The 13,461-nt window shown below is 42.7% G+C and overlaps 2 protein-coding genes and 1 long non-coding RNA gene across 3 annotated transcripts; 2 read left to right on the forward strand and 1 right to left on the reverse strand.

Annotated features, from left to right (window-relative positions):
- Positions 1 to 4,631: 4,631 nt before the first annotated feature.
- Positions 4,632 to 10,022, reverse strand: LOC116677092 (uncharacterized; the record flags this gene model as incomplete). The annotated part of the gene is given in 1 exon segment (XM_032507762.1): positions 4,632 to 10,022. A coding segment is annotated over 1 exon segment (5,391 nt), but the record flags the coding sequence as incomplete, so codon positions are not given.
- Positions 10,023 to 10,186: 164 nt separating this feature from the next.
- Positions 10,187 to 10,315, forward strand: LOC116677094 (proprotein convertase subtilisin/kexin type 6; the record flags this gene model as incomplete). The annotated part of the gene is given in 1 exon segment (XM_032507763.1): positions 10,187 to 10,315. A coding segment is annotated over 1 exon segment (117 nt), but the record flags the coding sequence as incomplete, so codon positions are not given.
- A 1,330-nt stretch (positions 10,316 to 11,645) lies between these two features.
- On the forward strand, positions 11,646 to 12,851 carry LOC116677093 (uncharacterized). Its single transcript, XR_004328924.1, has 3 exons — positions 11,646 to 11,759; positions 11,805 to 11,914; positions 12,727 to 12,851. It is a non-coding gene; the product is annotated as an uncharacterized LOC116677093 (long non-coding RNA).
- The last annotated feature ends 610 nt before the right edge of the window (positions 12,852 to 13,461 follow it).

The raw sequence follows: 13,461 nt of genomic DNA on the forward strand, positions 1-13,461 counted from the left end.
TGTTAAAGCCTCATTTGGCCATATAGTGGATGAGGCAGTCACAAAGAAAGTACCATCCAATAAAGTATGCAGGCTGCAAGCACACAGACTAAAAACACACCAGCAAATGGAGCATGCAGTAAGTCTGCATTCATACTGTCACATGGTGTGAAAACGCAGGTCTTTCCATTCATTTTGAGTGGGGTTAGTGCGTTTAGGTAGCGGCGGTGGGGGCTGCAGGGGGGGAGACGGAATAAAACCCAGCAGGCCTGCGACAAAGAGTTGAGACCGACTCAACTTTTGGAGAAACGCAACACTCACTTTGCGGTGGCCAATCATGTAACCAATGATCACTTGTCGGTTGTTTGATTCGGTGTGAAAGTCACGTTAAGGAAACAGGAACCATCACTGCCTCCATCGCAGCCACAAAACACAAGCACTGAAGCGCCCAGGGTTTGTAGAACAGCTGACTGTTACCAACAAAGCACAGTCGATCTGTCTCCCTCGTCTCTTTTCTTTCTCTCCTTCTCCATGAAATGAAGCTTCCTTCAAGTGCAGTCGGAAACGTTGAGATCTATGAACTCTCTGACGGAAAACAGCAACTGTGAAATATAGTCAACTTGTGCTACATTGGGGGGGTTAAAGAACAGGACGTCACACAAAGTGACTGTTTCAGTGACACTACAACCACCGCACAACCCTGAGAAAAATCAACGGATTGCTTTTTTTGGTCTTAAGCCAGATTAAGGTGATCAGAGAACCCCCCCCCCATAACAAACTGTAACATTACCCCCTATTTAAACTGACATGATTGCAGATTTGTGTATTTTTTGTACAATTTAATACTCAAAGAAGATTTCTGTTTGCAGCTCAGAGTATTCTTGGACTTTTTTAACAACGGAACAGTGACTGAAATTGATATCAACATAGACTGCTACGGGGAAAAACATCAAGATCCATTTTTCCCTAGCCCAGCCGAACAATAAATAATATTATGCTATTATATCCTGCACAATCACAGTAAATCTTTACTACAAGGCTTATTTAAAGCGCTACATTTAGGTGTAAGCACAAAATGTATTTGCAAAAGGACAGAAAAACAACTAATGAAAAATCCCAACTTGCAGAAGAGAATTTGAACGTGATCCAAAGAAAGGACAGATTCTTACAGTCTTTGCGCTCACCCATGACTGTTTTAATTGCAGCATGCTGTTGTTTTATTTACAGTCTATGGTCCTGGCCACCAGGTTACAGAGGACCAGCCAGCAAATGCCTAAGGGTGGCCTGTCTTTATATAGAATACAGACTACACCTACCAAGGCAAAGTGTGGGATACAACTGTGTGTAATATAAGCTGACTTGTAAATGGTGTTTGGATACAAGGAGTCAAACAGTAAGGTATCCATGTTAGCACTGTAGCTCAACCATTCCTCATACTCATAATCCCACCTCTACGGGCTACCTTTTGCTTTAGGTGCAGGAATCGGATTTCTTGCTGCTTTTGGCTGACCACTGCTGTTCTCTCGGCTGGTTGTTTAGAAAAAAACGTGCTAGCAATGTGCAGTGCAGTCTGGGAGCTTCTACACCACCCAAATGTGACTACAGGAACATGTCAGAGGGGATGTATACACCAGACACGCACATGCCGCAACCTGTGAAAATGTACGTGATCAGACAATTCTAATAACCCAGACCAAATTATTTATATCACTGATGATATAATGGATTACTCCACATTTGGCCCCCTGGCTTGATAAATTATTTTACATTATACATGCTATGTTCACTATTTAATTGCTGTACAGACCAAACTGCAACACTGTGCAATTACCACTCAAGAATATTAACATTCACTTTTCAATTTGCTGGTGAGTGTGACTATTAACACATCCCATAAAACACATAATCAGACTATAGCCAAATATTGATCTGCTCGGTGTCGTTACTGAATTCACAGAGATGCTGCTACAGTATAATAGCCTGTGTTAACCCACCTATGCTCAGTTTACAGTGCAGGAATTTTGTTTGCCCACCTTCCATGCTAACAGAAACATGATCTCCTTTCAGTGCAGTAGCTAGCTACATGTCAGCCAACTGATATTAGCTAAACCAGGATGTGTTCAAAGGCGTCGATAGGTGATTTCTGTTTACATGGAGATTGTTTTCGTTTTTAGGTGACCACATACTGGAGGTCACAGCGTTTTAGTTGAACCTTTTACTAGCTCCACCATTGCTTGCCACACCACCCGGTTCACAGTTTACAGTGTAAGCGGAGCTAACGTGTGTGTACCCGTGTAGCACAGCACTGACACGGATAGGTTAACGTTACACTGTGTGCTTCCCAGTGTTGCCACTCAGTCTGGTTGTCTTTTACCAGTTAGGCCAGACCTGTCCTGCCTGCTGTGGTGGTCACCATGTAACTATATTGTAGAAACACCTATTTACTATAACGTGTTTGTGAGCCAAATGTGTCATAACCCTAACTATTGACAATAAAAGGTCAAACATATCTCATAGGGAAAAAAACACATATGTCGAGCTCACCCCTCTCCGTTAATTACAAGTGTCGACCCGCAGTCGCCGTTTGCTGTCTGCTGGAGACACAACCCGGACGCTTTTTTTGGAGAAAAACAGCTCTTTAATTCCTTTGTCCTCCGGATACGCTCCCGCTTCCCTCACACTAGCAGGCCAGGGTCTTTGCAAAATACATGTGTAGCTTCTACGTAACCTAATCTGTGTGCTTCCGTGACACAAGCAGTTTCTGCCATTTCATTCCAACGTCGCCTAAACCTTGCGATGTTTCCTCGGCTGCACAATGAGGACCAGGGGGACGTTCAAGACCGGCTGCGAGTTTCCGGCAGCCGCTCCGGGAAAGCGGAAACGACGGTTTTGCAACGTTTTGAAACAACACCGCATGAAACGCAACCTGATAAAACCATGGATGTATAATCAAACCATACTGGAAGATAGTGGTATTTTACACATATTTATGTGTGAATTTTAAAAAAGTATACATAACATATACCAAAATACGTATACAAAGTGTGTTATTAACAAGCTTGCACTTGAGCAGGTTTACTTATTCTGTTTGCTGTCATAGATTACACTACCAAATCACAGTGCAGGCTACATAAGATTATCTTATGTAGCCTTCTAATTATCTTTATTAACATTTGAGTTAAAAAATGGAGTGCCTAATTTTATTTGGTAAATTACATACACTCAGTTTTCAGTTTAAAAACTGCATATTAAGTTGTTTCTACCTTGAAGACCATAAAGGTTTTTTATTTACAACTGTATGTATGCACTTAACTACACATACTGTACTAGTCTAATTACAATTAGGATGTACCTGTATGTAACTTATTTGCATTTTATGATAGACCAAGTCCTATACACTTATCTGACAGCTACAGTTTAGATTAAGATTTTACATTGAAAAAACATTTTTAAACGCTCATCAAAAGACTTACTGGAGTATGGTGTCTGCCCAAAACCTCATCCATAGCCTAAATCAGGTAAATGTAAATTTGCTGTATTTATATAGCGCTTTTCCAGTCTTAACAACTGCTCAAAGCGCTTTTCTATCTACAGGAGACATTCACCATTCACACACATTCATACACTGTGGCCAGGGCTGCCGTACAAGGTGCCACCTGCTTATCAGATAAACACTCACACACATTCACACTCCGATGCGCAGCACCGGGGGCAATTCGGGGTTCAATGTCTTGCCCAAGGACACTTCGACAATGACTGCAGGGTCGGGGATCGAACCACCAACCTTCCGAGTGGAAGGCAACCGCTCTACCACTGAGCCACAGCCGCAGCGGTAGCCAATAAGCACTGTGTAGCATACCCTCCGAACGATGGTCTGACGCTTTACTGATGATTTTAAGTTTATTGGGAAACCCCAAACCAACGTAAGAGCTGGTTACAAAAAGAAACAGACACAAACAATGCATTAGCTACATTACAATGTAGATTCAAAGCATTAGCATAGTTTTATACTAGCTTAAAAGTCCGTCATTAGCCTATTAAACAAACGGCTAGAAACAGCTACAGTTCTTTAAAACTACTTTAAAACACCACTAACATATCATTTTTACAGTATTGTGATAAACACTAACCTTGTGCCTCTTCGAAGGGGCGCTATAAAACATTTAATATTTAACTTTGTGGCCGTTACTGTTTCATCTTTTTCCGTTACATACAGCAGGAAACTAGTTAATGTGCCAACGGGTGACTTTCAAAATAAAAGCCCATTTTATTTATAACAGGAAATAAAACACAAAAAGCTATTTCTTCAATAAAGATAAAACACACACTGGGTTATTTACACTCCCACCAAAATTATGAGTGTTTTACGTTAAACAACATGAACTACGAATAATTTTCATTATGACTGGCAGTGTTCCTTAACAGCCATGGGCTTAAGAAGCTTCTAACAAAAGAACTAACTTCTGCACTGGGCGCTCCACCATGGAAAGTTTTCCAAGACGCTCACCTTTCTTATTTAATTTCTTATCTCCAAATGAGATTTTCACTCTCCTTACAAGCCCATCCATACCTCTGACAGTCTCTAAAACCCTAGCGAGTCTCCATACACCTCTGGGCAACAGTTCATCTGTGTCCATCACTATGTCACCTACTAGTAGGTTCCTCATCGGCGAGTGCCAACGCTGCCTTACGGTGATGTTGTGAAGATACTCCCGTTTCCAGCGACTCCAAAACTGCTCTGCCAGATACTGCACACGGCGCCATCTTTTCACTCCATACAAGTCCTCTCTGGGGAAAGTGCCAGGTGGAGGCAGTGCTGTGCTGGATTTCATGTGGATCAGATGATTGGGGGTGAGTGGTTCTAGGCTGTCAGGACTGTTTAGGTTATCCACAGTGAGGGGTCGACTGTTGACTATGGACATGGCTTCATAAAGTAGAGTCCTTAGTGAAGCGTCATTGAGTCTGCCATGGGAAAGTGATAGAGTGGAGTTCAAAACACTCCTAACTGTCTTTATTTGGCGCTCCCATACGCCACCTGCATGACTGGAGTGGGGCGCATTCATGACAAAGTCACACTGCTTTTGAGACAGAAACATACCTAGTCTCTGTGTATCAAGCTCTTGGAGCGCTGCCTTGAATTCATTCTTCGCACCAACAAAGTTAGTGCCTTGATCGCACTGGATCTGACGGACTGCACCTCGAACAGCAATGAAGCATCGCAGGCCGTTGATGAAAGCGTCAGTGGACAAATCCTCTAACATCTCGATGTGGATGGCCCGTGAGCAAAAGCAGGTGAAGAGCAGGCCATAACGTTTATGCTGTTTCCGTCCTTCCGTAGTGACAAAAGGACCAAAGCAATCCATACCACAATATGTGAATGGTGGAGAGGGCTCTACACGTTCCACAGGAAGATCACTCATTCTTTGGCCTTCTGGAAGTCCCCTGAGTCTACGACATACCACACACTGGCGGATGTATGAAGCAACTGCTCTGCTCATTCCAGGAATCCAAAAGCCACTGGATCTGATTTCATTTGTGGTGAAGCCTTTCCCCTGATGCTTTGTCTTTTCGTGATTGTGAGCTATTATTAACTTTGTCACATGGTGCTCTTTGGGGATGACAATCGGATGCTTGAATGGGTCAGCGAGAGACGAGTGGCGGAGTCTTCCTCCCACCTTGAGGATACCGTCTGTGTCAAGAAAAACATCAAGGTGGCGCAGTTTGTTGCGACATGGTAGTTGACTTCCTTTGTTTAACAATTTAATTTCTTCCTCATATGCTTGACTTTGCAGATCTCTGATTATGACACGCTCAGCACTTTCCTGTTCACTCACTGTAGACAGAGCACTTGATGTAATTTTCTTAGCCCGTCGAACAAGGCGGGCCACAGCCTTGATGGCTCGGGACCATGAGGAAAACTTGGACAGGCGGTCGGCAAGACTCAGTGTTTCGGTGGTCTTCGTTTGTAGCGTCTGAACCTTTTTGATTTCTGGATCTCCTAAGGATAGGTCTGATGCTACATCTTTTGGTGTACATATTTCCTTTTCCCAGAGGAACATGGGACCAGTGAACCAGTTAGATGTAAGCAATTCATTTACAGTTCTTCCACGGGAAGCACCATCTGCTGGGTTTTCATCTGTAGGGACATAAAACCATTGCTGGGGGCTTGTGCTATGGCGGATCTTCTGGACCCGGTTGGCAACAAAGGTGTGAAAGCGCCTTGCATCGTTATTTATGTAGCCTAAAACTACCTTTGAGTCGGTCCAGAAGTACTCTTTTGCATCAACACTCCCAAGCTCCTCCCTGAGCATGTTGCTGACGCCGACTGAGACCACTGCTGCAGTTAATTCAAGCCTTGGTATCGTTGCTAACTTTGTGGGAGAAACACGGGCCTTTCCTATGGCTAGGGAACAGTGAATGTCTCCTCTTTGGTTCCTGAATCTCAGATAAGAGCACTGACCGTATCCGCTGGTGCTTGCATCCGAAAAATGGTGAAGCTCTGTTTCTACAACCTCTCCAAAGTTTGCAGGTATGTAGCATCGAGCTATGTTTATCTTCTCTAGGTTGGCAAAGTCGTGTCGCCAGCTCTCCCACCGTGGCTTCAGCATCTCCGGCAGGGGATCATCCCAACCAACACCTTGGTGGCACATTTCCTGTAAGATCTTCTTCCCAGTGAGAACATAAGGTGCAAGGAAGCCCAGGGGATCATATATGGATGCCACAGTAGACAATATGCCTCTGCGTGTAGCTGGTTGGTCTTTCAAGGTGTTGTTAAATCTGAAGCTATCTGCCTCAATGTTCCAGTGAATCCCTAATGCTCGCTCTAGTGGTATGTCAGTGAAGGTCAAATCCTTTGTCTTGGTGTCTATTGCACACTCTGATGAGGGTAGGCTCTGTAGGACAGCATAGTTGTTTGACACAAATTTGTGAAGACGGAGGCCACCTTTTGCGCATATCTCTCGTGCCTCATGTGCCACCTGAATGGCCTTTTCCACAGTGTTTGTACTTGTGACTCCATCATCAACGTAAAAGTCTCTTGCCATGAACTGAGAGCCTATTGGATGTGAGAGACAGTTTTCCTTGGCTAGGTATTTTAGTCCATAGTTCGCACAGCCAGGGGATGACACTGCACCGAAGAGATGTACCTTCATTCTGAACTCTTGAGGTGGTGTGTCTGTGTTTCCTCCCTTCCACCACAAGAAGCGCAGGTAGTTGCGGTCATCCTTTTGGACATGGAATTGGTGAAACATTTTCTCTATGTCACACATGAGAGCTATGGGATGCTGTCTGAACCGTATGAGGACACCCGTTAGGTTGTTTATCATGTCTGGCCCTGGGAGAAGGTGTTCATTTAGGCTTGTGCCTCCGTACTTTGCTGAGCAGTCAAAAACTATGCGCAGTTTTCCAGGCTTTTTAGGGTGGTAGATGCCATGATGGGGAATGTACCAGCGTTCACCGTTAGTTCCGTTTTCATCTACTTCTTCGACATCACCTCTTTCAATGATCTCATCCATGTATGCTGTGTAGTCCTTCTTATATTTCTCATCCTTGTGGAATTTCCGCCGTAAATGACTGAGCCGGATTTCAGCGAGTTTCTTGTTATCAGGTAGATGTGGCCGTTGCTTAAAGGGTAAGGGCATTTCATAATGTCCTTGGTCATTTTTCCTTATGCTCTCTTTGAGTTTGTCCAAGAAAACAAGATCCTCTTGTGAGACAGTCTTGTCATCTGTTTTAGTGTCCTTAAAGTCTGACTCTAGGGCGCTTAACACGTCCATCGGCGTTACTGGAGGAAGTTCCTTTAAAGCAACTCTGTGACACAAGCTGGATCCTGTTTCATCCAGGTGAGGTGTCGAGCAGCCCACAATGCTCCATCCCAAGTCTGTTAGGATGGCATAGGGTTCATTGTCTTTTCCTGCTAGCACCTGTCTTGGTGTTAGTGCCCTGGGACAGTTGTAGCCAATTAAGAGTCCTATATCACAGCAAAGAAGAGGTGGAATCTTATCAGAGATTGTTGTCAAGTGCGGCCATTGTTTTGCTGTTTCGTGAGTGGGTATATGATCACGATTCACTGGAATGCAGTCTTTAGTATATGAAGGAGGAAGGTCGATGTGAAAGCAGGAATTGTAGCCTCTCACACGGAGTCCAGAAACCCTTTCACTCTTCATTATCATGTTCTCTCCAAGCATGGTGGTAAGTTTCAGTTTCACAGGGTAGGCGTCTGCTTGTAATTCCTTGCTTACCTCATTTTCAATGAATGTGCTGTCACTTTGAGTGTCTAATAATGCATAGACAAGCTGCTCCTGGGATGGATTTGCAGCAGAGGACACCCATACAGGGACGATCATGGAAGTGTTGCATGACTGACCCTCTCTTGTGACGTTGAGTGCCATGGCTGCTGTGGTTTCATCTGCTGTGTTTGAAGCTGTATTTACAATGGATAAAGGCCTTTCTCTACCTACTTGTGTTCTGTAGTTTTCATCATGAAGACAGGTTGGATGTCTTCCCTTGCACACGTCACAAGTGTGGCGGTGACGACATTCTTTGGCGCTGTGACCTGGTTTCACACATCCATAACACAGCTTGTTGTCCTTAATGTGTTTCCGTCGGTCCTCAAGGGACGTTTCCATGAAGTGTGGGCACTTGGGGAGTTGATGTTTGTTATCTTTGCACCACATACAGGGGAGCCTTGATCTCTCATCGCTTGGTGTTGATTTATCACTGTTAAGGATGGTTTGAGTGCTGAAGACATTGGCTTTGTTTCCTTTTGTTTCTCTTGTGCTTTTCTTGTCATGGGGTGGGTCAGATGTGTGAAGAGCATGTAGGGAAGTGACTGGGTTGCATGCTATCTCTGCTTCTACTGACATGAACTTTGTGAAATCCTCAAAGGTGGGAAACTCTTTATTTTCCATGAGGGCTGTTGTGACTCGACGATTCCAACGGGATGCTACCCAATCAGGAACTTTCTGTGTTAGCTTTTGGTTTTCTTCACAGTCACTTAATATTTCTAGACCCTTCACATGAGGCATGGCTTGCAAGCAGGCATTTAGGAAGTCTGAGAATGCTCTTAATCCTTCTGCATCCTTTGACTGTATTTTTGGCCATTTTGATAGTTTGTCCCTAAAGGCTCTTTGGACGAGAAATGGCTGACCGTAGCGTTGATTGAGCTTATTCCACGCATCTGTGTATGCCTCTTCATCATTTCGATAAAAGGTGCCTTCAAGGCATTTGTAAGCAGGGCCACTGACGTATTTCTTTAGGTAGTAAAGTTTATCAGCTGAAGAAATACCCTTTCGGTCCACAAGTGACAAGAATGAAGCCTTCCATTCAATGTAGAAAAGTGGGTCTCCACTAAACACTGTGGGCATTGGCATAGGCAGTCTGTTTATGGCTATGCTGTCATGGATTGCTTGGGCCAGATAAGACATGTCAGTAGGGGGCGCTGGTGTGTCAGAGTTAGGGCCTTGGCTATATACTGGGGTGCCAGGAGTGATCTGTCTGTTGTTTAGCTGTATGGGCTGACTATCATTATCCTGTCTAATTTCTCTGTCATATATCTCAAGTCTGGCACGAGCAGCTTCAACGTCCCTTTCAGCCCGTAGACGCTCTAATTCAGACTTCTGCACTTCTAACTCTTTTTTATGTTGCTCTTCCATTTCTCTTATTTTCTCCTTTTGAATTCTTTCTTCCTGCATTAGTTTGTATTGAGCCTCTTTAGCAGCGAGCTCTGCGGCTGCATCAGCCCTTTTTGCTGATAAAAGCGTTGATTCTGAATGGCGACTGGCACCTGACTGAGATGCTGTACCATATATGGAGTAAGCATAGTCGTGGGCTAGTAGCTGGCGAAGCCGTTGCCTTTCACACTCTGCATCAAAGTCTTCATCTACTTCTGATAAGCGTTCGTAGATAAGCTTTATAATGTCTTTAGTTACAGCCTCACATGCGTCAATTTTGCGCCTTATCTCAGTGGATGGTGTGGCTCGTTCTCTTATTTCATCATAAAGTCTCATGAGATCATTCATTCCCTTCTCAATGGTGTCTGCCATTGTAGCCAGTTCCTTTTCTGATATGTTTTTCTTTAAATTTTCTTTGGATGTTCTAATTTGAATTTTCCATTGTTCGTACAGGCTAAGCAGTCTTTTTTCCTTTTTACTCAGCTCCTCCTTTTGGTATGCGAGTATTTTCTCTGTGGGCACACCAATACGTTCTGAACGACGTGGTAATGTTAACCCATCAGCGACGTCCATTTTGTGCTGAAGTTCGGCTAGTTGTTTTTCCTTACATTCAGTTAGCTCCTTTAGTTCCTGCCTTGACGTGCCTTCATATTCCTTTTGATCAAGTAAGCCTTTACTTTCTTCAATTTCTATCCGTAGCTTGTCTATCTGTTCCTTTATGCCTTCCATGTTGAGCGCAGTTGTGTAGCTCACCGTTGACCATCACACTAGACGTTGCAACTCACTGCTCCGTATGCCGTGCCTTGCCGTCTTCTCAGGAATTCCGTGGCAGCGTGATGCAGCAGGTGCGGGTCAAGCTCTTACTGTAGCATACCCTCCGAACGATGGTCTGACGCTTTACTGATGATTTTAAGTTTATTGGGAAACCCCAAACCAACGTAAGAGCTGGTTACAAAATGAAACAGACACAAACAATGCATTAGCTACATTACAATGTAGATTCAAAGCATTAGCATAGTTTTATACTAGCTTAAAAGTCCGTCATTAGCCTATTAAACAAACGGCTAGAAACAGCTACAGTTCTTTAAAACTACTTTAAAACACCACTAACATATCATTTTTACAGTATTGTGATAAACACTAACCTTGTGCCTCTTCGAAGGGGCGCTATAAAACATTTAATATTTAACTTTGTGGCCGTTACTGTTTCATCTTTTTCCGTTACATACAGCAGGAAACTAGTTAATGTGCCAACGGGTGACTTTCAAAATAAAAGCCCATTTTATTTATAACAGGAAATAAAACACAAAAAGCTATTTCTTCAATAAAGATAAAACACACACTGGGTTATTTACACACTGTACTGATGATTTTCTGTACCAGCTTATAAAAATTCAGCACCCAGATATGCATATGAGAGTTAGTGTGTGTTTAACTATTATCAAAGGTGTCAAATCTGTCCCTTATGAAAGCTTATGTTAGTGGCACATGCAGGCATTACCTTGACGTGTCAGCCACAGGTCAGTGTGTTAATTATTCCTTATGCTGTAAAGGACGGGTGTAAATCTGGACAAAGCCCTCTTTTGAAGATGTGCAAAAAAAGCAATACCAGCACCCATCCGAGGCCCTTGTTACTGTTGTATGACAGTTCACAAGAATGCACTCTTAGACCACTTTTGACTTCAGACCTAATATTTTACTTGTTACATTACATCACTTTGATGAACATTCCAAATGCTTTTTCAATGCTTTTTGCACTGGGAGGCACAGGTGGGAGGATACAAAAGCCATGGTATCTGGTTATTCACAAAGCCATGTATATTTGCCAATCAACTTAATCTTTGTACGGTACTAATGGAAAGTGGGACAATTATTGTGTCCGTTGTGATTGAAACCTCAGATTAACACAATGGATTGGTCCTTTGCTGCCCCATCTGTCGTTAGCTTGCCCTGCAAATCCAATTATGTTCTTATGTCCCCTAGTCTAAAAATAGTTCAAAAATGACGCAAAAAGCGGAAACAACACATCATTAGTTAGAGCAAATTACGTTACGAAGCTGATGTGTCCTTTGTGGAGACAATTGATCTGTGATGAGGAGTTGATGCTTTGTGACAAACTGTCATGACAGACAGCAGCACTCAGACGAGGGACAGGTGGGTGGAATGGCAGCAGAGGATGCATAGGAGGAAGAAGGATTAGGTTCAGACTGCTGGATGTCTGAAGAAACCTAAGCAGAATCTTTTCAGATACCGGATAAAGTAAGGTAGGTAACTCCTTAAACCACCTGTAGGTTTAGAAATATTTTTTTTGCAGACTCACAGGGTCCTTTATGTATAGTGGCTTGCATAAGTTTACACACCCATGCTAAAGTTGTTTAAAAAGAGGAATAAAAAAAACATCTTTTGGAAATGGGTCTTGATGCGTCAATTCAAAATGAATTGGAAAATCCAACCTTTTAAGGACACCAATTTTCTTTGTGAATGAATAATGTATTGTAAATAAATATTTGTTCTTCCTTAAAATACAGGGAGCATAACTATACACACCCCTATGTTAAATTCCCATAGAGGCAGGCAGATTTTTTATTTTTAAAGGCCAGTTATTTCATGGATCCAGGATACTATGCATCATAACAAAGTTCCCTTGACCTTTGGAATTAAAATAACCCCCCCATCATCACATACCCTTCACCATACATAGAGTTTGGCATGTGTTATTTCAGTTAGCTTAATAGCTGGTTTGATTTGCATTGAGAGATGACCTTATGGAAAGTACCCCATGCCAATCTCTATGTATGGTGAAGGGCATGGGATGATGTGGGGGGGCTATTTTAATTCCAAAGGGAACTTTGTCAGGATGCATAGTATCCTGGATCCATGAAATAACTGGCCTTTAATACTAAACATCTGCCTTCCTCTATGGGAATTTAACATAGGGGTGTGTAAGGCATTAAGATCAATTTCCAAAAGATGTTTTTTTATTCCTTTTTTTAATCAACTTTAGCATGGGTGTATAAACGTATGCAAGCCACTGTATACTGGTGCTGTAACAACACATTTTCCATATGGGATGTAGAAGATGAAATGAAACTGGATGAGACTAAAAGCGAGCTCCTGTGCAAAGCAGCAAACCATTTACTCAAACTCTCACAGAGTAAGAAGCAAAGAGCCTGTTTGCTAAGCCAGATTTCTCTGGATCAATCTAGGTAACAAACAACACAAAGTAACACTTATAACTGCCTGGTTAATAATACTTACACATTTAAAAAAAACAAAAGGTTTGGCACTTGTATTGTTTAGGCCCACTAATTTGACTAGGCCTAAACAAATAATGGTAATTTTTTCACAGAAGTTATTTTTCACAGAAGATATTTTGGCATGTCACAATAGCAATAGCACAGGTGTAAATAATAGAATGAATGATGGCTGGACTCCATTTAGCTGCTTCATTTTTATGGTCCTGGTAGTGGCATGCTGCACTAGTGTCACATTGTCTTGACTTGCTGGGACACATTGTTACTAGAAACTAGGGCTGCACAATTAATCAAATATTAATAAGCTTGTATTTGGCTTCCCACAATTGAATGACTATGATCGACTGCCATGTTGATGTTCAAAAGGTATGCTCTGCTTATAGAAAACTCTGCTGCATATCAAATCAACCACTTCCTAAAATTACAGCATGACTCGGGAAGGACTCAGCCAACCAGTGTCGTGCCAGCAGTGGCATTAAGCACAGCTCTTCACTGTTAAATCACCTAAAAACGACACCGGGCTGCTACAGTGTTCCAACACACACAACACTAGACTG

The sequence above is a fragment of the Etheostoma spectabile genome, unplaced genomic scaffold (assembly GCF_008692095.1).
Source record: "Etheostoma spectabile isolate EspeVRDwgs_2016 unplaced genomic scaffold, UIUC_Espe_1.0 scaffold00004366, whole genome shotgun sequence".
Lineage (NCBI taxonomy): Eukaryota > Metazoa > Chordata > Actinopteri > Perciformes > Percidae > Etheostoma > Etheostoma spectabile.